Source organism: Mobula hypostoma, chromosome 9, assembly GCF_963921235.1.
Source record: "Mobula hypostoma chromosome 9, sMobHyp1.1, whole genome shotgun sequence".
NCBI classification, from domain to species: domain Eukaryota; kingdom Metazoa; phylum Chordata; class Chondrichthyes; order Myliobatiformes; family Myliobatidae; genus Mobula; species Mobula hypostoma.
In genome coordinates, this window is record NC_086105.1 from 59732035 (window position 1) to 59759065 (window position 27031).

The 27031-nt window shown below is 44.1% G+C and overlaps 1 protein-coding gene across 3 annotated transcripts in view; it reads right to left on the bottom strand.

Moving 5' to 3' along the window:
* The window catches only part of kitlga (kit ligand a), a 137330-nt gene extending 114706 nt beyond the window's left edge, over positions 1–22624 (bottom strand). The window contains exon 1 of one of the 3 annotated variants that reach the window (XM_063058370.1): positions 22092–22624. In XM_063058370.1, coding sequence (XP_062914440.1) covers positions 22092–22106 — 15 coding nt within the window. In that variant the 5' untranslated portion in view covers positions 22107–22624. The remainder of the gene's footprint in view (positions 1–22091) is intronic. The other 2 variants (XM_063058369.1, XM_063058371.1) reach the window with 2 other exon arrangements.
* Between the last annotated feature and the right edge of the window lie 4407 nt (positions 22625–27031).

Consider the following 27031-nt stretch of genomic DNA (forward strand, 5'->3'; position numbering starts at 1 on the left):
AGTCCAGAAGGAACTTGGTCTTTATCTGGTTGCAAAGCAACAGTCCGGGTCAAGCCAATAAAAAGTTCTGACAGCTGAGGAATGCTTCAGTGAACTTTCCAAATTGGACCGTAACTCACAGAAGCTGAAGAGTGAGTGAAGGTGGAAGAGGTTGGTAAAGGTACTGCCCCCTGTTTTATCAGCTCTGCAGAGTAATCAGTTTATGTGAATGTATCAGTGGTGCCGGGTAGTGTAGCAGTTAGCTCAATCGCTTTACAGTGGCAGCAGTCACTGATCGGGGTCGATTCCCACCACTGTCTGTAATGAGTTTGTACGTCCTCCCTGTGATCATGTGTTTTGATGTTTCAATGTACATGTGAGAAATAACGCCAATCATTAATTGAATTTAAAATTTAATAGTTTTAAGCTTTATTCCTGCTATTGTCAGTAAGGAGTTTATATGGAAGTCTGAAGTTCCAGAGGAATATTGTTTTGTTTGCTTGTATACATGTACAGAGAGATGACAATAAACTTGAACTTTCTCCCTGTGACCATGTGGCTTGCTAGGGTGTCTAAGACTTTTGCACAGTTCTGTAGTAATTTTATGTATTGTACTGTACTATTGCCACAAATAAAACATATCTCATAACATATTGAGAGTGATGATAAACCTGATTCTGATATGGGTCTCTGTTGTGGACTGAGAATGGGAAGGGGGCAGGGAGAGGGGAATCATAGTTAGGAAATGGGGAAGAGAGAGGGGAGCGAGCAGGAAGCACCAGAGAGACGTTCTGTAAGGATAAATAAATCAATGCTTTGGAATCAAATTCCTTTGCCTGGTGTCTCAGGGTTGGATGTGTCTGCAGCCACATCACCCCCACCCTGGCACTCCTTCTCTGCCGCCTGTCCCACACCCCTCCCGCAGCGCTCCACCCTCACCATTCCCAACATCCTTTGCTCCTGCCAGATTTACAAACTTGCTCTCCGCTCCACATTGACAAATACAGTACTTGGGTACCCTAGCTCTCATTTTCTCTCTCTATACATATATATATATACACACACACATGCATACATGTACCCAACAGTATTGTACCAGTTAGGCTTAGTAATTTGTGAGCATGCTATGGCGGGGCCTGAAGCACGTGGACACTTGCCGGCTGCCCCCCCCCCGCCCCCAGCACAATCATCGCAGATCTGATTTGACACAAACCACGCATTTCACCATATATTTTGATGCGCACATGGCAAATAAGGCAATTCTCTTTATTTTAGATGATTCAGAGGTCATACTCCTGTGTTACATAGAAACATAGAAAATAGGTGCAGGCCCTTCGAGTCTGCACCGCCATTCAGTATGATCATGGCTGATCATCCAACTCAGAACCCTATACCTGCCTTCCCTCCATACCCCCTGATCCCTTTAACCACAAGGGCCTTATCTAACTCCCTCTTAAATATAGCCAATGAACTGGCCTCAACTGTTTCCTGTGGCAGAGAATTCCACAGATTCACCACTCTCTGTGTGAAGAAGTTTTTCCTAATCTCGGTCCTAAAAGGCTTCCCCTTTATCCTCAAACTGTGACCCCTTGTTCTGGACTTCCCCAACATCGGGAACAATCTTCCTGCATCTAGCCTGTCCAATCCCTTTAGGATCTTATACTTTTCAATCAGATCCCCCCTCAATCTTCTAAATTCCAGAGAGTATAGTTACAGTGATAAAGGACATCTCCCATCTGGGGTATTCACTTTTCCAACCCCCTCCACCCAACACTGGGCAGAAAATACAAAAATCTGACAACACATACCACCAGACTCAAACACAGCTTTAAGATTCATGAACAGGTTTCTTATATCGTAAAGTTAATCTCTTGATCTCCGTCATTAGCCCTTTCTCTGTCTACCTGTTGTGTTTCTGCATCAATATACTCATTTTTATTTTACTACCTCAGAGTTCTTATGTATGGAATGATCTGCCTGGATAGCAGGTGTTACGTACCCCGTAACTGGGTTGCCAAACCAGCAGAAATGGATCACTCAGTTGGAGTCTGGAGTACTAGAACTAAGAAAGTTCTATTAAAGAAACAAGCAACACAGTAATCGAAAGGATAATAAATGCAACAATTCAACAATGATAACCACACATGTGCACAGAATTAAGATAACAGCATCAATCAAGCTCTATCGTTGTCTAGGGGTTAAATGACCAATTTCAAAATGACTCAAAGTTCAGTCCAGTTTGTAGTTCAGTTCGCAGTAATCGTTGTCATGGCGATGGACAAGGTGGGGAAGAGAGACATAGAATAGGAACAACTCATCATTCAGCACAGCTTCACTCACAGACCAGCGAGATGGCACACAAACAGCATTTGGGCGGGTCCTTGGTGATGTCACCTGAGGTCACCGACTGTGACCCCTCCTCCAGATGCGGTCGATCCTCTGCAGTGAACCCGGCACCCAGGCAAGGGCGGACACACACCGGGTTCCCGCTGATCGTACCTTTCCACCCTTGTCGTTGTCTGGGACTTCTCACCCACTCGTGAGAAGCGCACCGCTTCCAGGGTCTCGTTACCTCGGGTGGCGTGTGTGTCTGTCTTAGCGAACCTGTCCCTTTTTATCCCCCTGCTGGGGTATCGCCTGTCCATCACTTCAAACAGTTCAAGGTTCAAAGAGGGGAGCCGCTCCAGACAGCTCTCTCTCCCACATCCCTTCATTACACATCTCCAGACGCTGCTCCATTGTTCCTTATCTCTCCTTCCCCTGAGGGCAGGTGGCAGACCAACTGCTGATGCCACTGATGCTAGCCCAGGCCAGCAAACATCTTAATTTTATGTGTATTCTCGTAACACAGGCAAACTAATAGCTTTCACTGCATCTTGGTACATGTAATTGGTAACGGGTTTATTACAGTCATGTGTACAGAAGCCCTCCTTTGGTCGGGGTTGTGTCCCAGCTGTCTGCGTGATACACAAGCCAGGGTAGCACGATATGGAGAGCAAGCACGTGCTGAGAGTTTATCCATCTCTGCAGATTACTTCGAAATCTATTGAGGTAGTACAAGGAAAGCACAGGAACAGAATTCAGAACAGTGTGTTGCAGTTACAGAGAAAGTGCAACGCAGGTAAACAAATAAAGTGCAAAGGTCATGAGTGAAGTAAACTGTGAGACCAGGAGTTCATCTTTATTGTACAGGAGGTCCGTTCAAGAGTCTTACAACTGTTGCTGCAGCCAGAGAGTGTAGAGACTCTAATCCCTCTGCTGTCTGTAAGGAGTTTCTACATTCGCCCCATAATCACGTGGGTTTCCTCTCACTTTCCGAAGAGGTACGGGTTAGAAGGTTAATTGGTCACGCAGCTGTAAATGGGTAGCGTGGGCTTGTTGGGCCAGAAGAGCCTGTTCCCCTGCTGTATCTCTAATCAAACTCTAATCCAGGGGTTCCCAACCCTTTTTTTATTATGCCGTGGAGACTTACCATAAACGGAGGGGTTCTTGGACCCCAGGTTGTGAACCCCTGCTTTAATCTAATCCTGTAACAGTGGAATAGGGCGAGGTGAGAGGACGTCTGGGATATGAGGGGTTTTTGATTGTGTGAGAATTATAAACTAATTACCAGTTTCCAGCAACAAATCTCTGTTGCACAGCCGTGAATTTACAAAGCCTTGTTATGAGCAGGAATATGGTAAGCAAGCATTTCATTGGGGTTATATTAGGGAAGGTGCTTAAGATAAACAAGGTGAGTTACTAGTTAAATATTATACAAGTCCTCCTCCAACTTTCAATTTCAATGAGATTTGATGTGTGATGACATCCACTAAATATTTTTTCAAGAAGCACAGCATGATGACAGCTCCTTCCAGTTGAACGAGCCTGTGCCGCCTAATCAGATCAATTAATATTAACCTGGGAATGTGGGAAGTAACTGGAGCACCCAGAGGAGACCCTCATGGTCACGGGGAAAATGAACAAACTCCTTACAAACAGAGGTGGAGTTGAACCTGAGTAGCTGGTGCTGTAGGAGTTATGGGTCACTATCTCTCCAAATCTACCACTGGCTCAGTTTTATACTTCATACCACTCCACCCCACCCCCACCCCCCTGAACATCTTTGCATTCACCTCTGGTCTGGCCATCCCACAGGCACTCAATACTGCTTCAAATCTGACCTCTTGCATCACCCGAATGGCAGCCATCTCCTCACCTCTGATCCTCAACACTTCCAAGTTCCCTTCCCAACCCATGTACACCCCTTTAAACACGATGTTTGAGGCCCAAAGACAAATTGGCAGAACCACTGGGAGGCTGAAGCCTGGTGTCTGCTGGAGACCTGTCCTGTCCCGGGGTTAGACGACTGTGTATGCTTGAGGATGGCAGGGGAAAATGGAGCCTGTTTTTGCTGTTGTTTTGTTGCTTGTTGCTGTTCTGTCAAGCATTATGGGCCTGCCATGTTGGGACCCGAATGTGTGGCGACACTTGTAGGCTACCCCGGCACTCTTTCAGTAAAACAACACATTTCACGACATGTTTCAATACTTTGATGTACATGTGACAAATAAAGTTAACCTTTAGTCCTCAATCTTTCTCACCTCACCTTTGCTGCTTACTCCTCTGGATCATGGTTGTGAAGAAGCCATATGTGAAGCAGTCACGGTGACATCAAAGACGGGAATTAGTAAGGAGGTAATTGAAGACTAAGGGTAATTTATAAGAGGAGCTTTATTCGTCACATGTACATTGAAATGTCATATATGTCAACGACCAACACGGTCTGAGCATGTATTGGGGGCAGCCCACAAGGTTTGCCTTGCTTCCAGTGCCAACTTAGCGTGCCCACAACTCACAAACCCTAACTATTTGAGATATTTATCAACAACACCTCCGGTAACCTTGTGGAAAGGTAGGCTTATTGGATGTTAATTATCTAGATGAGATTGCTACTGCTTTCTGTGAACGGGAAACAGCTGAGCTATTTTCCACACTGTTGACCAGATGTCAATCATGTGTCAATCATGTAATTGTTGTAAGACAACAGAGTTAGGGGTGCTCTAAGGACTACCTCAGGTTATTCATGGTCTTCAGTACTAGTAGATCTATCCTGGGCCCAACATATTGACGCAATGACAAAGAAGGCACGGCAATGGCTGTACTTCATTAGGAGTTTGAGGAGATTTAGTATGTCACCAAAGACTCCAGCAAATTTCTACAGGTGTATTGAGGAGAGCTGGTTATTTCACATCTGGTATAGAGGTACCACAGGATTGGGGAAAGCTGCAGAAGGCTGTAAACTTGGCCAGCTCCTTCATGAGCACAAGCACCCTCATCACCAAGTACAGTACGTCTTCAGAAGGCAGTGTCTCAAGAAGCAGCATCCATCACTGAGGATCCTCACCATCTGGGACACACCCTCTTCTCATTACTACCATCAAGGAGGAGGTACAGGAGCATGAAGACAAACACTCAAACTTGTAGGAACAGCTTCTTCCCCCCGCCATCAGATTTACGAACACCCATAAACACGACTTCACTATTCTGCTCTCTTTGCACAATTATTTTTTCATGTATTTTTATTGAAATTTATAGCAATTTTTAAGTATAACCCTGTATCTAAAGTCACAAAACAACTAATTTCACAACACAAGAGATTTTGCAGATGCTAGAAATCCAGAGCAACACACACAAAACGCTGGAGGAACTCAGCAAGTCAGGCAGCATCTGCGGAAATAAATAAACAGTCAACGTTCCCGGCCAAGACCCATCATCAGGACTGGAAAGGAAGAGGGCGGAAGCCAGAATAAGGTGGAGGTAGGGAAGTGAGTACAAGGCAGATGGTGATAGTTGAAACCAGGTGAAGGGTTTTCACAACATAAGGCAGTGATACTACAGCCCAGTATTTAATATCATCGTCCCCTCAAAATAAATCAATAAGCCCCAAGACCATGGCATCAGTACCTTTCTGTGCAATTGGATCTTGGATTTCCTCACTTGCAGACCTCAGTCAGTTCTGATTGGCAACAAAATCTCCTCCACAATCTCCATTAGCAGAGGTGCACCTCAAGGCTGCGTGCTTAGCCCCCGTGCTCTACTCACTTTACACTTAGGACAGTGTGGCTATGCACTGCTGCAATGTCATATTCAAGTCTGCTGGTGACACAAGTGTCGTAGGCTGAATCAAATGTGGTGATGAATCAGCATATAGCAGGGAGATTGAAAATCTAGCTGAGTACTATTATAAAAATAACCTCTCTCGCAAAGTCAGCATGAGCAAGGAACTGTTTATAAACCAGAGGTCCACGAGCCAGTCCTCTTTGGAAGATCAGAGGTGGAGAGGATTAGCAAATTAAATTTCTAAGCATTATTATTTCTGGGCCCAGCATGTGAGTGCAATTATGAAGAAAGAATGGCATCAATCACCTCTACTTCCTTCGGTGTTTGCAGAGATTTAGCATGTCATCTAAAACTTTGGCAAACTTCGATCAATGTGTGGTGGAGAGTATAATAACCAACTGCATTACAGTCTGGCATGGAAACACCAATGTCCTTGAACAGAAAATCCTACAATAAGTGGTGGATACAGTCCAGTTCATCACCGTTAAAAGACCCACAACCATTGAGTACACTACATGAAATGCTGTCGCAGGAAAGCAGCATCCATCGTTAAGGACCCACACCACCCACGGCATGATCTCTTCTCACTATTGCCATCAGGAAAAAGGTACAACAGCCTCAGCACTCACACCACCAGGTTCAGGAACAATTACTACCCCTCAACCATCAGGCTCTTCAACCAAAGGGGATACCTTCACTCAAATTCACTTGCCCCATCATTGAATTGCTCTCATAACCAATGGACTCATCTTGAAGGTCTCCTCATCTCATTCTCGATATTTATTGCTTATTTACTTATATTATTGTTTCTTTTTTTTTTGCATTTGCACAGTTTGTCATCTTCTGCACTTTGGTTGAACACCCAAATTGGGTGGTCTTTCATTGATTCTGTAACAGTTATTATTCTACAGATTTGTTGAGTATGCCCAGTAGAAAATGCATCTCAGGGTTGCATATGGTAACATACATGTACTCTGATAATAACATTTACTTGAACTTTAATAAAAACTGGACTCTGATACTGGTAGGTTAATTGTTTATTGTAAGTTACTCCTTAGTCTAGGTAGTTGGAAAAAAGAATCAAAGCAGAGTTGATGGGTATGAGAGGGAACAAGTTGAAGGCAGGAAATTAAGGAGAAGTGACTAAAATCTAACAAATATTGAAAGGCCCAGATAGAGTGAATGAGGAGAGGATGTTTCTGATAGTGGGGGAGTCTAGGACCAGAGAGCACAGCCTCAGAATAGAGGGATGTCCATTTAGAACAGAGATGAGGAGGAATTTCTTTTTAGCCGGAGGGAAGTGAATCTGTGGAATTCAAGATGGAAGCCAAGACTTTGGGCATACTCAAAGTGGAATTGATAGGCTCTTGATTAATCTGGGTGTTGAAGGCTTCAGGGAGAAGGCAGAAGAATGGGGTAGAGAGGGGTAATAAATTAGCCTCAGCAGATTGAATGTGCTGAATAGCCTAGTTCTGCTCCTGGGTCTACTGGTCTATTGGGAAGATGGTGGTGCATTTGGTCGCAGCGGCTTCTAAAGGGCCGACCAAAGGTGTTACTGTCTTTTTTAAACATATTTTTTATGATCACAAGACCCAGCTGGACATTAAGAACTTTAAGTATCACAGGTCTACCCCATCAATGAGCTGCTCGTTGGTGGAGAAACTGAAGGAGCTGGGCTTGGTGTGGATCTTGCTGCTGCCCGAGTCAGAAAGGAGTTGGTGTGCATTCTAACAGTGAGTGATTGTCTTAGTCGCTTTACCTGAGATCACAAGACCCTGTTGGACATTGTCAATGTGGAATGCTGTAAGTCCGATCTACAGATTCATTAACAGACAGCAGGGGCGGATGATAGGGGAGCTGCATGGCCTCGATTGTAGTGAGATCTTATGCCTCAAGCCATGGTCTCGCCTGTTTACTACCACCCAGGAGAGAGGTGTTGGAGTCAGTGCACTCCACCAGTGCTGCCCCCTAGAGTTTTCTCGGCAAAGACCAGCCATACTGTGTTCGACTGCAGTCTGCTGCAACATTCATATATATAAATATATGAATTACCCTACATCTTTTTTTGTGTTACTGTATTTTACTGATATCTTATAGGTGTTATATGTGCCTCGTGCTGTGCATGAGTCTTGGTACTGTGTTTTGCACCTTGGAGCTGGAGTAACACCATTTTGCTTGGCTCTATTCATGGGTATTAAGGTTCTTTGACTGGATTCTTCCGCTGGAACCAGAGGGCCAAACAGCCTCCATCAGTGTTGGAAAGAGTAACTTTACAGTTGGGATGTTATCTGGTCCCAAAGGGTGTGCAGTATCCATTACTTTTCATATGGAGTGAATTGAGTTGGTTGCTTCCATGATGAAACAGCGATTTCATTTAGAGTCATAGAACACTACAGCACAGAGAGAGGCCCTTCAGCCCATACAGACCGTTCTGAACCATTTATCTGCCTAGTTCCATTGACGTGCAGCCAAACCAGAGCCCTCCATACCTCTCTCATCTAGTGTCTATCCAAATTTCTCTTAAAAGTTGAAATTGACCTCACATTCACCACTTCAGCTGCCAGCTCATTCCACAGGCTCACCACCCTCCGAATGAAGTATTCCTGCATGTTCCCAATAAACGTTTCACCTTTCACACTTAACCCATGACCTCCAGCTGTAATTTCTCTCAACTTAAATAGAAAAAACATGCTTGCATTTATCCTATCAAATCTCCCCTCAATACTCTATATTTCAGGGAATGAAGACCTACCTATTCAATCTTTTCCTATAACTCAGATCCTCAATTCCCAGCAACATCCTTGTTAATTTTTTCTGCACTCTTTCAATCTTACTTACATCTTTCCTATAGGTGATCAGAACTGCACACAATACTCCAAATTAAACCTCACCAACATCTTATGCAATTTCAACATAACATCCCACTCCTGTACGCAACACATTGATTTATGAAGATCAAAGTTACAAAAGCACTTTTTACAACCCTATCTATCCACCACTTCCAAGGAATTATGGTTCTGTATTCCCAGATCCTTCTGTTCTACTACACTCCTTAATGCCTGACTGTTCACCATGTAAGAGGCCACCGTGGCTGGTCCTCCCAAGTTGCAACACATCACACGTGCCTGCATTAGCTGTCTCCCAGTCCTGTGGCACATCACCCATGGCTAAGGATGTTTTAAATAGCTCTGCTCGGGCCCCTGTCATTCCTACACTAACCTTCTGAAGGGTCCAAGGGAGCACTCTGTCAGGCCCTGGGGAGGTATCCACCCTAAATTGCCTCAAGACAGGAAACACCTCCTCCTCTGTAATCTGTATAGGGTCTGTGACCTCACTGCTGCATTGCCTCTGTGTCCATCAGAGTTAATACAGATGTAAAAAATCCATTTAAGATCGCCCCCATCTCTTTCAGCTCCACGCATAGATTACCATCCTGATCTTCCAGAGGACCAATTTTGTCTCTTGATATCCTTTTGCTCTTAACATATCTGTAGAAGCCATTGGGATTCTCTTTCACCTCCTCTGGTAGAGCAACCTCATGTCTTCTTTTAGCCCTCCTGATTTCCTCCTTAAGTGTTCTCTTGAATTTCTTGTACAGTTCTCCTCAAGTAACTCATTTGTTCCTACTTGCCTCCTTCTTAACAAGGGTCTCAATATCTCCTGATAACTAAGGTTCCATAAAGCTGTTACCTTTGCCTCTTATTCTGACAGGAACATACGAACTCTTGTATTCTAAATTTTTTACTTTTGAAGTCATTCAACTTACTAAGTACAACTTTGCCAGAAAACAACCTGTCCTAATCCACACTTGCCAGATCTTTTCTGACACCTTCTAAATAGGCCTTCCTCCAATTTAGAATCTCAATCTGAGGACCAACCTGTCCTTTTCTACAATTATCTTGAAACTAATTGCATCATGAGCAAAGTGTTTCCCTAGCACAAACTTCTGAGACCTGTCCTGCTTCATTCCCTAATAGGAGATCCAATATTGCGCTCTCACTGGTTGGGACTTCCATATACTGATTAAGGAAACTTTATGAACACATTTGACAAACTCTTTCCCATCCCACCCTTTTACAGTATGGGATCTCCAGTCAATAAGTGGAAAGTTAAAATCACCCACTGTCACAACCTTATGTTTCTTGCATCAGTCTGCAATTTCTCTACACATTTGCTCCTCGAAATCCTGCGGACTGTTGTGTAGTCTATAATATAATCCCATTAATATGGTCATACCTTTCTTATTCCTCATTTCTAGGCATAAAGCCTCACTAGACATGCTCTCCAGCCTGTCCTGACTGAGCACGGAAGTGATATTTTCCCTGACGAGGGCTCAGGAAGGGTCTCAGCCTGAATCGTCGACTGAATTCCTATCCATAGATGCTGACTGGCCTGCTGAGTTCCTCCAGCATGTTGTGCGTGTTGCCGGAAGACTGAGCTGCCAGTCCTGTCCGTCCTGCTACCAAGTCTCACTACTGGCCACAATGTCATAATTCCACTTGCTGATCCGTGCCCTATGCTTATCTGCCTTTCCTACAATACCCCTTGTAGGAATATACACAGCTCAGAAAATTAGTCCCACCAGGCCCAATCTTTTGTTTCCTGATCTTGTTTGTAGGCTTAACAATATCTTTCACCACAACTACTGCACTATCTGTTCTGGCACTCTGGTTCTCATCCTCCTGCAACTCTAGTTCAAAGCCCCTCATGCAGCACTAACTTGTTTTCTTGATATACAGGGAGATTCTGTTGAGACTATACTGGCCATTGAGCCCATTGAGTCTATACTGGCTTTCAGAGCTGTCCCATCAACCTCACACATATCCATTAACAACACCACACCCCCCACCCCATGGAATCTGTCAACACCAGGGCAATTCACTGCGGTCAATTAATCCACTAACTAGCTCATAGAAACCATAGAAACCACAGCACAGAAACAGGCCTTTTGGCCCTTCTTGGCTGTGCCGAACCATTTTCTGCCTAGTCCCACTGACCTGCAAACGGACCATATCCCTCCATACAACTCCCATCCATGTATCTGTCCAATTTATTCTTAAATGTTAAAAAAGAACCCGCATTTACCACCTCGTCTGGCAGCTCATTCCATACTCCCACCACTCTCTGTGTGAAGAAGCCCCCCCTAATATTCCCTTTAAACTTTTCCCCCCTCACCCTTAACCCATGTCCTCTGGTTTTTTTCTCCCCTTGCCTCAGTGGAAAAAGCCTGCTTGCATTCACTCTATCAATACCCATTATAATTTTATATACCTCTATCAAATCTCCCCTCATTCTTCTATGCTCCAGGGAATAAAGTCCTAACCTATTCAACCTTTCTCTGTAACTCAGTTTCTCAAGTCCCGGCAACATCCTTGTAAACCTTCTCTGCACTCTTTCAACCTTATTTATATCCTTCCTGTAATTTGGTGACCAAAACTGAACACAATACTCCAGATTCGGCCTCACCAATGCCTTATACAACCTCATCATAACATTCCAGCTCTTATACTCAATACTTTGATTAATAAAGGCCAATGTACCAAAAGCTCTCTTTACGACCCTATCTACCTGTGATGCCACTTTTAGGGAATTTTGTATCTATATTCCCAGATCCCTCTGTTTCACTGCACTCCTCAGTGCCTTACCATTAACCCTGTATGTTCTACCTTGGTTTGTCCTTCCAACATGCAATACCTCACACTTGTCTGTATTAAACTCCATCTGCCATTTTTCAGCCCATTTTTCCAGCTGGTCCAAGTCCCTCTGCAGGCTCTGAAAAATTTCCTCACTGTCTGCTACACCTCCAATCTTTGTATCATCAGCAAATTTGCTGATCCAATTTACCACATTATCATCCAGATCATTGATATAGATGACAAATAACAATGGACCCAGCACTGATCCCTGTGGCACACCACTAGCCGGAGAAGCCATTCTCTACCACCACTCTCTGGCTTCTTCCATTGAGCCAATGTCTAATCCAATTTACCACCTCTCCATGTATACCTAGCGACTGAATTTTCCTAACTAACCTCCCATGCGGGACCTTGTCAAAGGCCTTACTGAAGTCCATGTAGACAATATCCACTGCCTTCCCTTCATCCACCTTCCTGGTAACCTCCTCAAAAAACTCCAATAGATTGGTCAAACATGACCTACCACGCACAAAGCCGTCTTGACTCTCCCTAATAAGTCCCAGTCTATCCAAATGCTTGTAGATTCTGTCTCTTAGTACTCCCTCCAATAACTTACCTACTACCGACGTTAAACTTACCGGCCTATAATTTCCCGGATTACTTTTCCATCCTTTTTTAAACAACGGAACAACATGAGCCACTCTCCAATCCTCCGGCACCTCACCCGTAGACATCGACATTTTAAATATTTCTGCCAGGGCCCCTGCAATTTCAACACTAGTCTCCTTCAAGGTCCGAGGGAACACCCTGTCAGGTCCCGGGGATTTGTCCACTTTAATTTTCCTCAAGACAGCAAAGACCTCCTCCTTTTCGATCTGTACAGTTTCCATGATCTCACTACTTGTTTCCCTTAATTCCATAGACTTCATGCCAGTTTCCTTAGTAAATACAGACGCAAAAAACCTATTTAAGATCTCCCCCATTTCCTTTGGTTCCGCACATAGCCGACCACTCTGATCTTCAAGAGGACCAATTTTATCCCTTACAATCCTTTTGCTCTTAATATACCTGTAAAAGCTCTTTGGATTATCCTTCACTTTGACTGCCAAGGCAACCTCATGTCTTCTTTTAGCCCTCCTGATTTCTTTCTTAAGTATTTTCTTGCACTTCTTATACTCCTCAAGCACTTTATTTACTCCCTGCTTCCTATACATGTCATACAACTCCCTCTTCTTCTTTATCAGAGTTGCAATATCCCTTGAGAACCAAGGTCCCTTATTCCTATTCACTTTGCCTTTAATCCTGACAGGAACATACAAATTCTGCACTCTCAAAATTTCTCCTTTGAAGGCTTCCCACCTACCGATCATATCCTTGCCAGAGAACAACCTGTCCCAATCCACGCTTTTTAGATCCTTTCTCATTTCTTCAAATTTGGCCTTCTTCCAGTTAAGAACCTCAATCCTAGGACCAGATCTATCCTTGTCCATGATCAAGTTGAAACTAATGGTGTTATGATCACTGGAACCAAAGTGCTCCCGTACACAGACTTCTGTCACTTGTCCTAACTCGTTTCCTAACAGGAGATCCAATATTGCATCCCCTCATCTTTGGATGCAGGAGGAAGCAGGAGCACCCAGGAAGATATCAACAGACAACGTGAGAGTGTGCAAACTGCACCGAGAGATGGATCACCTACATGTTGGAGGGGAAGTAACAATGTATGCTAATATCTAGTCAACAGGGATGTGGATTGTGTGAATATTGTGACAAGAAACTGCAGACAAAAGTAGAGACATGGAATGCAGCAGTGACAACACCCAAGTCTCAGGAACTACATTGCAGCACACACCCATTGTTGTAATTAAAAATTGGATTTACTACCAGACCTGGATAATTTTATTCTGTAGTCAGGGCCTAGTCTGTCACTTAATTAAGTCTTCCTGTAGCCACCAATTTAATATGAAAATGAAGTTTTACTGGTAATCTCATGAATTGAGAATGTAAAAACTGCATCAAATTCATATTCAGGTAGGTTAGCTTAGGCTGGTCTCCCAGTGAGCACCCGATTTTAATAAATTGCCCATTATTTTGAACACCAAATCCAGGTGATTTCACCTTGCTCCTACATACTGCACTCGGGGTATGATAAGATGGACTGGACCTCACAATCTACCTTGTTATGATCTTCCACTCTATCATTCAGCTAGACAGAACTTGCTCTGTAGCTTTTACATTTTATTCTGCACTGTTACTGTTTTATCTTATTCCACCTCAATGTAGTGTGGAATGATCTAACTTGTATGAATAGTAGTCAAGACAAGCTTTTCACTGTATCTCAGTACATCAAGCTATCAGGCATAGGGGAAGAATTAAGTACTTTGGCCCATTGATTCTGCACCACCATTCGATCATGTCATGTGACAATAATAAACCAACTCCAATACCAACCTCAGCATTCAGCCAGCAAGGACAGAGGAGGAAGTGGCCTTGCTCTTGGTCTTGGGGGAGTATTTCACTGTTCAGAAAAGCATTATAATGTTTTATCTGGCAGCGAACTTGGCTCCAAGACTGACGAGCGAGTCTCAGATAAAAGACGTACTGCAGATTTGGCCCAATTAAAGGAAAAACAAAGAGCGACGTGAGCCTGTTGATAGTAATGCTACATCTGTTGTTGACAATGTTGAGGTTAATTCACATTCTGGTGATGTTATTCGTGTTGAAAGTGAATTAGTGTCCCTGTAGATGACATTTTAGTGAATAATGGTTTTAACAGTCTTAGTGGGGATAGTATTTCTATGTCAACCTTTGAGGAAGGTAAATATTCTTATATCTGGAGTGAGGGGTCCTGTTACCACTCTGGGTTCCACTGTCTTTGAGAAAGGCGATGTTCTAACAACTTCAGTTTAAATTGTTCACTACCTTTTGTGACCACTACACCACTGGCTACGGGAGCACTTAGTGCTGTTTCCGGTTAGTACAATTTTAACCCTTTGTGCATCGCTGCCAGGTCAGCACCTCATTTTCAGCCCTGCAGCTGCTCTCAGCATGGTTTTCTGTTTTCCTCATCGACCCCTAGTTTGATGGTGACGGTGGAGTGAGAGAAACAGAGACCACAAGGTTACTGAGTGTGGTGCTGGTGTACACTCCCACGTCTGCTGATGGTTCACAGCGTCTAGCAGATACTATAATCTGGGGCAACAAACAAAATGCTGGAGGAACTCAGTGTGTCTGGCAGAATCAGTGGAAGGAAATGGACAATCACTCTGAGACCAGATGAATGGTCTCGACTCAAAATGTCAACTGTCCATTTCCCTCCATGGGAGCTGCCTGACCCACAGAATTCCTCCAATAATTTTGAGCCTTAGCTATCTTGATTCTATTCCACTGGACTTGATGGCAGTGTCACATATCATGGAGGGCATGCTGTGTGTGAAGGCAGGATGTTATCTTCACAAAGACTGTGCAATGGTCACTCCTACCAAAGCTGTCAGACGTGGGTGTACAATGCACCTGGTACAATGGTGAGGACCAGATAAAGCTTCTTCATGGTCATCTTAGTCTGAAGTTCAACTTGACAACCATGTCCTTCAGAACTTGGCCAGCTCAGAGAGTGGTGTTGGTTGGAGCCTTTCTTGGTGAGAGACATTGAAGTTCTTTTCCCTTGATACTTTCATTATTTCTTACAAATAGTACTCAGCACAAAGAAGCATTGACTGAGTCACCAACTGATGCTGAGAGACAATTGAGGTGTTTCCTTCTCTATGTTCGAGTTGAAACCACGAAACTTCCTGGAGTCGGGAGTCCAAGTGTGAACTTGAACGTTCCAAGTAAATTTATTACCAAAGTACGTATATATCACCATATACAAGCTTGAGATTTACTTTCTTGCAGGAAAAAACAATGATATCCAATAGAGTCAATGAAAAACTACACACAAAGACTTACAACCAATGTGCAAATGAAGACAACAGTGCAAGTATAAAAGAAAAATAATAATAATAATTAAATAAATAATATTGAGAACATGTCTTGTGGAATCTGTTCAGTGTTGAGGTGAATGAAGTTATCCATGCTGGTTCAGGAACTTGACTGGTGAGGGGTAGTAACTGTTCCTGAACCTGGCAGTGTGGGACCTAAGGCTCCTGTGCCTCCTTCCCAATGGCAGCAGTGATCCCAAAGCTCCTGTCTCCCTCCTCTATGCCAGAGTACTTGCACCTCGAGTGCATTTGTCCTGTTGGTGAGACTGGAAAAACACAGACATTGTGGTGGAGGCTTCTGACACACTGTCTATGTGGCATGACTCAGGTCATAACCACATCCAGCTGTTCAGTAGCCTGTGGATACAATATCTGTATTATATCTGTATCTGTATTGGCTGCCCACCCAATACAGATATTAGGGGGTGTAGATATAGATACTGTATGCATGGTAGTGTAACACTTTACAGTGCCACAGATTGGAAGATTAGGGTTCAATTCCCGTTCTGGTTGGAAGAAGTTTATATGTTCTCCCCAGGACCATGTGGGTTTCCTCCAGGCGCCTCGGTTTCCTCCCATATTGCAAAGAACTGTATAGGTTAGAGTTAGTAAGTTAGGGAGTTGTGGGCTTGTTATGTTGGTGCCAGAAACATGGTCACACACACGAGCTGCCCAGCAGCACAATCCTTGGACTGTGTTGGCTGCTGATGCAAAGATGCATTTCACTGTATGTTTCAATGTATATGTGACAAATAAAACTAATCTTTATGGAAAGGACCAGGCCAACTTCCAAAGTCCAGGAGTGATGGTGTCGTTTCTGAATTCAATCCTCAGCTTAATTTAGTGTAGTTTATCCACTTGTATCCTTTGTTCTGTTCCACGTAGTGACAATGGTGCAAATGTCTGACTTACTAGGACAAGCTCAGAGGGTGGCTAAGAATTAATATCATTGCAACACACACAAAATGCTGGAGGAACTCAGCAGGCCAGGCAGCATCTATGGAAAAAAGTACAGTCAACGTTTCAGGCCGAAATCCTTCGGCAGGATTAATATCATTGCTGGTTCTGCAGTCATCCACTGGATGAGAGGGATGACAACAACTACAATTATTTATTGCTGATGTCTGCTTAATCTGACCAAACAGGAAAACAGTCCTAATTAATAACACAATCTCCAAAGCTAATACAGCTCCTATGGACCATAATAAATAAAATCTTTGAATTGCTTCTAAACACGTATCAAAATCAGATTTATTATTACTGATGTCATGAAATTTTTGTTGTTTTGTGGCAGCAGTACAGTGTATTGCATAAAAATGTACCATAAATATTTTAAAAAACATGTAGTGCAAGACTTGAGCAGAAACACTGAGGTAGTGTTCATGGGTTCATTGTCCATTCTGAAATCTGATGGTGGACGGGAAGAAGCTGTTCCTGAAATGCTGAAAGTGTGTTTCTGCGCTGGTGGTAGCAATGAGAAGAGGGCAGGTCTTGGGAGGTGGGAGTCCTTAATGATGGATGTCACCTTTCTGAGTCATCGTCTGTTTAGGATTTTGAATGTAAGAGTAGGTCATTCAGCCCCTTGTCATAAACACGAGAGATTCTGCAGATGCTGAACATCTGGAGCAACATGCACAAAATGCTGGAGGAATTCAGCAGGCCAGGCAAAATCAACAGAGGGGAACAAAGCATCGACCTTTATTCGTCCTTCAAGCGTCAATCAAGGGTCTTGACCTGAAACATCAATTGTTTATTCCCCTCCATTAATGCTAACCTGACTTGCTGAGTTCTTTCAGCATTTTGCATGCGTTGCCTGCATCCTGGTAAATCTCCTCTGAACCCTCTCCGAAACTTCCACATCCTTCCTATAATGAGGTGACCAGAACGGAACACAATTGTCTAAGTTGGTGGAAAACTCCATCACTAGTCATAAGACAAATTCCATAGAATTATTGTGAATGGGCCATTGAGAATGCTTTGCAGCTACACTGAGAGTCTGGTTTCTTCCTGACTCCTGACCAATATTCATTTAAACATAGCTCCGTCTCTGACTCAGCTAGAAACTAATGGCCACTATTAAACACTTTGTAAAACTGTGATTTTTTTTGGCACCTCTCCATCATAAAGGAGCTTGATCTATTATAGAGTTAGAAGCCGGAACTAAAGTCAGGCTGCAAAACAGAATAAAGAACATCAGGACTGGAAGGAAAGTGGGGAAGAAGGTAGAACCAGCTACCTATCAGCAAATATCTTGCTGTTAGGGAGGGAGTGCCAGTATACTATCCCACCCTTCCACCTTCCCCCTTAAGTATCATTTGTCAGCTTGTACACTTTCCCCACCCCCCACCTTCTCTTTCTGGATTCTTCCCCTTTCCTCTTCAGTCTAGACGAAGGGCCTCGACCTGAAACATCGACTGATTATTCCCCACAATCAGTACTGCCTGACCTGCTGAATTCCTTGAGCGTTGTGAGAGTGAGAGTCAATTAGCCTCCTTGTATTTGCTTCCTCATTCAGAAAGATCATGACCTTCCCTTTACCCCAGACTCACTTTTTTCCATCAATTCCACATTCTCTTGGCATCTAAAACTCCACCAATCTGTTAGCGAGTTATACAGCTCAAAAACAGGCCCTTCAGCCTAACCCATCCATGCTGACCAAGTTGCCTTCTCGAGCTGGTCCCATTTACCTGCATTTGGCCTATATCCCTTGAAAACTTTCCAATCCACGTACCTGCCTAAATGCCTTTCAAATGCTGTAATTAAAATGAGAACACTACTCCACAGTACAGGCCCCTTAGCCTATGATATTGTGCCAACCTGATTAGTAAGGGCATCAAAGATTATGGGGAGATGGCAGGGGAACAGAGAAGCAGTTGAGGCTTCTTCACTGAATATATTTAAGAAACAGATAGGTTTTTACATAGTAGGGGAATTACAGGTTATGGGGAAAAGGCAGGTAGATGGAGCTGAGTTTATGGACAGATCAGCCATGATCTTATTGAATGGCGGGGCAGGCTCGATGGATGGCCTACTCCTGCTCCTATTTCTTATGTTCTCATGAGAGGGATAATAAACTAGCCATGATTGGATCATGGAATATATGCAGGGGCTGTATGGCCCAAATGTGCTCCCATGTCTTATGGACTTTTTAATCCAACCCTTCCCGTGCACACAGCCCTCCATTTTTCTATCATCCATGTGCCCATCGAAGAGTTTCTTAAATGACCCTGTTGTATCTGCCTCTATCACCACCCCGGTAGTGCGTTCCACGCACCCAGCACTCTTTGTGTAAAGAATTTAGTGTGACCTTGTTACAGCCGCGGACCTCGGGGCTCAATTCTGGCATCGTCTGTAAGGAGATTGTACACCCTCCCAATCAACGCGTAGGTTTCCTCCCACATTCCAAAAGCGTGCCAGTTATCAGGGGCTAATTGGTCACTGTAAGTTGTCCTGCGATTTAAGTGTTAAATAGGTGGGTTGCTGGGCAGTGAGGCTTATTAAGCCAGAAGGACCTATTCTGCACTGTATCTTTAAATAAAAAAAAATACCTCTGACATCCCTCTAAACATTCCTCCAATTACCTTTAAATTTGGCCCTCTTAAATTAGCTATTTCTGTCCTGGGAAATTATACCACTATTTCTTCTGGCAGCTAGCCCTTCCTACCCACTCCTACCCACTGTACCACTCTCTGTGTAAAAAACTTGCCCATCAGATTCCCTTTAAAACTTTGCTGATATTTGGGATGAAGTGAGAAAAAACAAAATTCCTTTCACCCTACAGATGCTTCTCAACTCACTGAGCTCCTCCAGCAGATTGACTGTGTGCCCACCTTTCAGTCCACCAGACCGTAAGACACAGGAGCAGAATTGGGCCTTTTGGCCTGTCGACTCTATTCCGCCATTCCATCATCAGCCCGTATCTCCTGCCTTCCCCTCATAAACCTCCACCTTAAATATACCTGATGGCTTGGCCTCCACAGCTCTCTGTGGCAATGAATTCCACAGATTTATCACCCACTGGCTAAAGAACCTCTGTTCTAAAGGAATGCCCTTGTACTCTGAGGCTGTGCCCTCTGGTCCTAGACTCCCCCTCTGTATGAAACATCCTCTCCATGTCCACTCTATCTCGGCCTTTCAATATTCAACAGGTTTAAATGAGATTTCCCCCCCCCTCATTCTTCTAAACTCCAGCGAGCACAGGCCCGGGGCTATCAAACATTCTCAGACGTTAACCCTTTTATTCCTGGGATTCTTCCCTTCTGCTCTCTAATCTTAGACTCCCTAACCCTAGGGAAAGGACTGATCAGCTACATCAAGGGTTCCCAACATGGGGTCCACAGACCGCTTGGTTAATGGCAGGGGTCCATGGCATAAAAAAGGTTGGGAACCCCTGATCTACCTTATCTAAGTCCCTCATGATTATAAAACCTCGGTAAAGATCCATCACTCCATTATTCCAGTGAAAAAGTCCCAGCCTATCCAGTCTCTCCTCATAATTAAAGCCTTCCGGTCCTCATGAATTTTTTTACATCCTCTCCAGCTTTTTAAAATCCTTCCTGCGATTTGGTAAACACAAGAGATTCTGCAGACGCTAGAAATCTAAAGGAACACACACAAAATGTTGGAGGAACTTAGCAGTTCAGGCAGCATCCAGGGAAATGAATAAACAGCCGACATTTTGGGCTGAGACCCTTCATCAGGACTGGAAAGGCAGGGGGAAGATGCCACAATAAGAAGGTGGGGAGAGGGAAAGGAGTACAAGTAGAAGGTGATAGGTCAGGGGTTCCCTATGTGTTTTATGCCAGGAGCTAACTGCATTAAGCAAGGGGTCCACGTTACGAACCCCTATGATAGGTGGGTAGGGGAGGGGGAATAAAATATCACGCTGGGAGGTGATGTGGAAAATGTTGTATTATGTTGACATATTGTCCTTAGGCACAGAATTCCAAAGATTCACCAGTCCCTGTACGACACATCTGTCATCTGACCCTTTATTTTAAGGCAGTAAGAAATCAGTTCTGGACAAACTGGCCATAGGAAATCACCAACTCCAAACCCCATAACAATTTTATACGGATACCAAACCACGATTTATGATGGGATATACAATATGTATACACTGAGTTCTAGGGTTGCATTTTAACACCCACCCAGTTTCACCTATCATTTTCAACCTTGTACTCCCCCCCCCCCAATCTTCTTATTCTGGTATCTTCCCCTTTCCTTTCCAGATCTGATGAAGGGTCTCGGCGGGTTTATTCATCTCCATTGATGCTGACTGACCTGCCGAGTTCCTCCAGCATTCTGTGCGCGTTGCTTTGGATTTCCAGCATCTCCAGAATGCCTTGTGTTTATGACTTGGTGCTCTACTGTGGAATCTCTTCGCGGTATGCCTACCCTGGAGCAGTTAAACTCTCTTCAATGCGAGTTCAGTGAGACCCCCTCTCACTGCTCCCCTGTTGCTGATCTCCGATGCTCTCTGATTCTTCGATCAAACTCACTACGGTAGCCATGTGTCCTTCCCGGGAAACTGGCACCCATCACCTGCCAACTTGTACTCCTTCCTCCCCTTCCCCATTCACATCCTCTCTTCCGGCCCTTTTCTTCCCAGTCCCGGTAAAGGGTTTTGGCCCGAAATACCGGCTGATTATTCCTCTCCACAGATGCTGACCGACCTGCCGAATTCCTCCAGCATTTTGTGCGTGTGCCTCTGGGTTTCCAGCATCGGCAGAATCTCATGTGCTAATGCTTGCATCCCTATTGTGATCGCTTTCCGCTTTTTAAACCCCTTGATAGTGGCATGATAACTACTCGCTGAAGTTTATTTAAAATTAAATACAAATTAACCCAACCTGCACACAGTAAGAGCCGGTAGACAGTTCCGGACTGGCTTGAGAACTCTTTTTGAGGATACCGACAGTTCCTGCGTGCCTCCGAGTTTAATCCCTCTGCCACGTTACACTTCTGCTACACATACCAACAGAAATGACACTTCTCCAATAATAATGCGCGAGCTTGCAGAATCCGCTTCACGCGACACAGAACGTGCTGGGTTTTGCATTTGCTTTAACTACAGCAGCATGTCCGCATATGCGAGAAACAGAAAGAGAGAGAAATCGTCTCCGGATCTGCGCGCTCTCCCCGCCCAACCCCCTCACGTTCTTGAAATTAAGACTAAAAACGTGAAATAAATTAATAACAAGGCAGGATTCTCAGTTATAGAGGCTCCACACACACACACACACAAATCACGCAACGCATGTGGTGTTCACCAACACTGAAATCGTTTCTCCCTCTATCCTTTTTTTCTCCCCCTCCCTCGCTGGGACTGAATCCAAGCGGGAGAGACCTGTTTCCCCAGGACATAACAGGGCTGATCTTGCATTTCACTTACATTTGCCTCCTTCATAAGGAATCTTGGTGATGTTATTCGCACTCTCCTTCACGAAGATCCAGTTAGTAGCGACAGCTGAATTCCGGCTGTTGGAGTGGCATGTTTTCTATGGGAGTCACGGAACGGATTCACTATCACCACTCTCTACGCCAGAAGGGGGGCTTGTGAAAAAAATATATATATCGATGTGTATTTATGTAAAAAGGCAGTTTTTCTTGTGCAGAGAGCAGGCACGCCTTTAAAAAAATTATGGTTGGCGAGAGAAGGAAACAGAAAGCGAAACACATGAGGGAGACGCAAACAGTCCCATGCAACCGGTCCCTCGCCCGGAGTCTGCACACGCAGCGGCGCTTCGGTGGGCTCCTGGGCTCCCGCTGGCTGAGAACCGGGAGGTGGGCGACAACCCGCGCAAGGCACTTCGCATGTGTCGGCTTATTCGCGACGATTCGCTGGACTTTGAAACTTGAGTTCTGAGCGACAGGTCGAGCAGAATGGTACCGAGGGTCAGGAAAACTCGTAGTTATTGAAAGATTTAAGCGGCTCCTCCCTCCAGAAAACCCCCGCGGGCCAATGGGAAGCTTTTTTTTCCCCTCAGCTTAGTAATGTCGAGTCAGTGCCAATTTGTACACAGCAAGCTCCCACACACAGTGATCAAGCGACCGATGGCACGCTTCAGTGATGTCAGTTTAGGTGGTGGTGGGGGGGGGTCATGTTATATGCTGGAGAGGGTACAGAGATTCGGAATCACAACTTTAACATAGAACACCACAGCGCAGTACCAGCCATGCGACCCACGATATTGTGCCAACCTTTTAACTTACTCCCAGATCAATTTAACCCTTCCCTCCCACATGGCCTTCCCATTATCCATGTGTCTATCCAAGAGTAATAATTTTCCCTCCTCTATCTGCTTCTGCCACTGAACCTGGCAGGGTGCTCCACACACCCACCATTCACTGTGGGCAAAAAAAAACTTACCTGACATTCCCCTATATTCCCCCCCTCCCCGTCCACTTTAAAATTATGGACCCTCCTATTAGAATTAAAACCAACTTCACTACCACTGACTTACGCCATGAAATCTGTTGCCGTGCAGCAGCAGTACAGGGCAATACATAAACATATTTATAAATTACAATATAGATGTATAAAAATGTGCATATAGAGAGTAAATTAGTGAGGAGATGTTTATGGATTCATGGACCGTTCAGAAATCTGATGGTGGAGGGGAAGATGCTGTTCCTAGAGTCTTCAGGCTCCAGTACCTCCTCCCTGATGGTAGTAAAGAGAAAAAGATATGTCTTGAATGGTGAGGGTTCTTCATGTTTGATTCCAGCTTTCTGAGGCATTAGCTTTTTGCAGATGTCTTCGACGGTGGGGAAGTGTGTGCCTGTAATGGAGCTGGCAGAGTTTACAACCCTCAGCAGCCTGTGTGTTGGTCCCACCATACCAGTCGGTGATGCAGCCAGTCAGAAGGGCTTTCGCAGTACATCTGCAGAAATGTGTACCAAATCTGCTCAAACTCCTAATGAAGATAGCCACTGCCGCACCTTCTTTGTAAATGTATTAATATGTGGAGTCCAGGATAGGTCTTCAGATCTTAGTGCTCATGAACTTGAAAATGCTCACTCACCCTTTTCACTGCCAACTCCTCGATGAGATAGAGACAAGAACATCGGCAGACAGATTGGAAAAATTGTTGGGCAACTATGTTCCCCTCGTGTATATTGTGTGGCATAGTTTAATGATTGGTTAATAAGAATTATTTTCATTCTTTCACTACTTAATCAACCAATTTTCTTTCTTTCCGTATTTATTCCTCAGATTAATCTAATAAAGTAATTTCTTTTTTTATTATTATTATTAAGTGCAATCGTGAACAATAGCCAGATCAGAAATGCTGATCAAGTCAACTAGTTCCCAAAGAGAACTCTGATAGGCCAATCAGATGGTTCACTGCTGCTCAGCGATAGAACACAAAAAAATCATATGTAACTCGTAGCAAGTACATAGAACAGACCCAAGGGTCGCTAGCGCCTCTACCCCAGAAACACACCTGAGCAGTGCGGCAGAGGTACGTGTTATGCATGACCTGATCTGAAAGCATCATGTTGACTCATAACAGATCGTGTTCACGGTGGAACAGCTTAGTCAAGGATGGGGTGATCAGCACAGATGGACAAGTTATACCTCCACTACCCCTTATAACCTTGCTTTGTGCACAGTGCCTCCTTTGTTTGTGGATACTGAATCACAAAAAAAGAAGGAATGACTTTAAAATGTTTTCATTACAGTTGACCGTCTATTTCCCTCCACAGACACTGTTGAGTTCCCCCAGCTCCTTCGTGTCTTACTCCACATTCCAGCAGTTGTAGCCACCTGTAAGACCATAAGACATAGAAGCAGAATTAGGCCATTTGACCCATTGAGTCTCCACCGATCTATCATGGCTGATTTATTATCCCTCTCAATACCATTCTCCTGCCTTCTTCCCATTACCGTTGACATCCTTCCTAATCTAACCTATCAACCTCTGCTTTAAATATCCCAATGACTTGGCATCCAAAGCTGACTGGCAAAAGTATTCCTTCTTATCTCTGTTTTAAAGGAAAATCCTTGTACAGTATTCTGAGGATGTTGACTTTGGTCCTCCACTCCCCCACTATAGGGAACATGCTCTTCACATCCACTCCATCTAGGCCTTTCAATTTTCAATAGGTTTCAATGAGATTTCCCCTTCATGCTTCTAAATGCTCGTGAGTATAGGCCCAGAGCCAACAAACACTCCAGAATCATTCTTGTGAACCTCCTCTAGATCCTCTTCAACACCCTTTCTTGGATCAGAGGCCCAAAACTGCTGAAAATACTCAAAATGTGGTCTGACTAATGTCTTATAAAGTATCAGATTCTTGCTTTTACAGTATATTCTTGTACCTCTCAGTTAACAACAAGAACTGAACTGCAGCAGCTGATGGTTCTGTGACAGGATGTCAGGCTGCCTGTATATGTGACCTCCTGGCCCTTTGCTGCACAGACCCCTGACCTATGGTGGAACACTGCCTTTCCAAGGAAGGCAACATCCTCCACATCTGGCTCTTAACTAACATCTGAGCATACTGGTGTGCAAGTGATGACACCCAGCCCCTTCTCACCCCACAATGAAAGGGACAGAGCCACTAACCCTGCAGAAAAAATAGCAAGTGCAGTAAATATGCAGTTTTTCTCAATTTTAATTTTCAATTATTTATTACTAAGATATTTGAGTTAAAATTGATTTTTAATAATTTTAAATTATAGAAACATAGAAACATAGAAAATAGGTGCAGGAGTAGGCCATTCGGCCCTTCGAGCCTGCACCGCCATTTATTATGATCATGGCTGATCCTCCAACTCAGGACCCCGCCCCAGCCTTCCCTCCATACCCCCGACCCCCGTAGCCACAGGGCCATATCTAACTCCCTCTTAAATATAGCCAATGAACTGGCCTCAACTGTTTCCTGTGGCAGAAAATTCCACAGATTCACCACTCTCTGTGTGAAGAAGTTTTTCCTAATCTCGGCCCTAAAAGGCTTCCCCTCTATCCTCAAACTGTGGCCCCACGTTCTGGACTTCCCCAACATCAGGAACAATCTTCCTGCATCTAGCCTGTCCAATCCCTTTAGGATCTTATATGTTTCAATCAGATCCCCCCTCAATCTTCTAAATTCCAATGAGTACAAGCCCAGTTCATCCAGTCTTTCTTCATATGAAAGTCCTGCCATCCCAGGAATCAATCTGGTGAACCTTCTTTGTACTCCCTCTATGGCAAGGATGTTTTTCCTCAGATTAGGGGACCAAAACTGCACACAATATTCCAGGTGTGGTCTCACCAAGGCCTTGTACAACTGCAGTAGTACCTCCCTGCTCCTGTACTCGAATCCTCTTGCTATAAATGCCAGCATACCATTCGCCTTTTTCACCGCCTGCTGTACCTGCATGCCCACTTTCAATGACTGGTGTATAATGACACCCAGGTCTCGTTGCACCTCCCCTTTTCCTAATCGGCCACCATTCAGATAATAATCTGTTTTCCTATTTTTGCCACTAAAGTGGATAACTTCACATCTATCCACATTAAATTGCATCTGCCATGAACTTGCCCACTCACCCAACCTATCCAAGTCACCCTGCATCCTCCTCACAGCTAACACTGCCACCCAGCTTCGTGTCATCCGCAAACTTGGAGATGCTGCATTTAATTCCCTCATCCAAGTCATTAATATATATTGTAAACAACTGGGGTCCCAGCACTGAGCCTTGCGGTACCCCACTAGTCACCGCCTGCCATTCTGTAAAGGTCCTGTTTATGTTGAAAGTTTTTAAACAGTTTCATTTTGGGACTAGCTATATTGGTTACAGACCTTTCACCAATGGGAACAAAGTTCACTCTCTCTCCATTACTCATTCCCTCCAGCAACACCCTTGTAAATTTCCTTTCCAATCTTTCCAAATTAATGGCATCTTTTCTAGAGCAGGGTGACCATAACTGAGCATAATACTCCAAATGCAGCCTCACCTGTGTCTTGTACAAATGCAGTATAACATCCCATGATCGTAAGACATAGGTGCAGAATTAGACCATTCATCCAATGAGTCAATGAGATTGAGAAGGAAAATAAATCAGCCTTTTAATCATGGATGATTTTGTTATCCCTTTCAACCCCACTCTCCTGTCTTCTACCTGTCACCTCTGATGCCCTAAAAACCTATCAGCGTCTGCACTAAGTACACCCAATCTCTTGGCCTCCACAGCCGTCTGTGGCTATGTTTTAGGAACATCTTCTTCCTCTCTGCCATCAGATTTCTGAATGGTCCATGACCCATACACTATTTACTTATTTTATTTCTTATTATAACTTAATAATAATGCTTTATCTATTGCTGCCATAAACCAAAACATT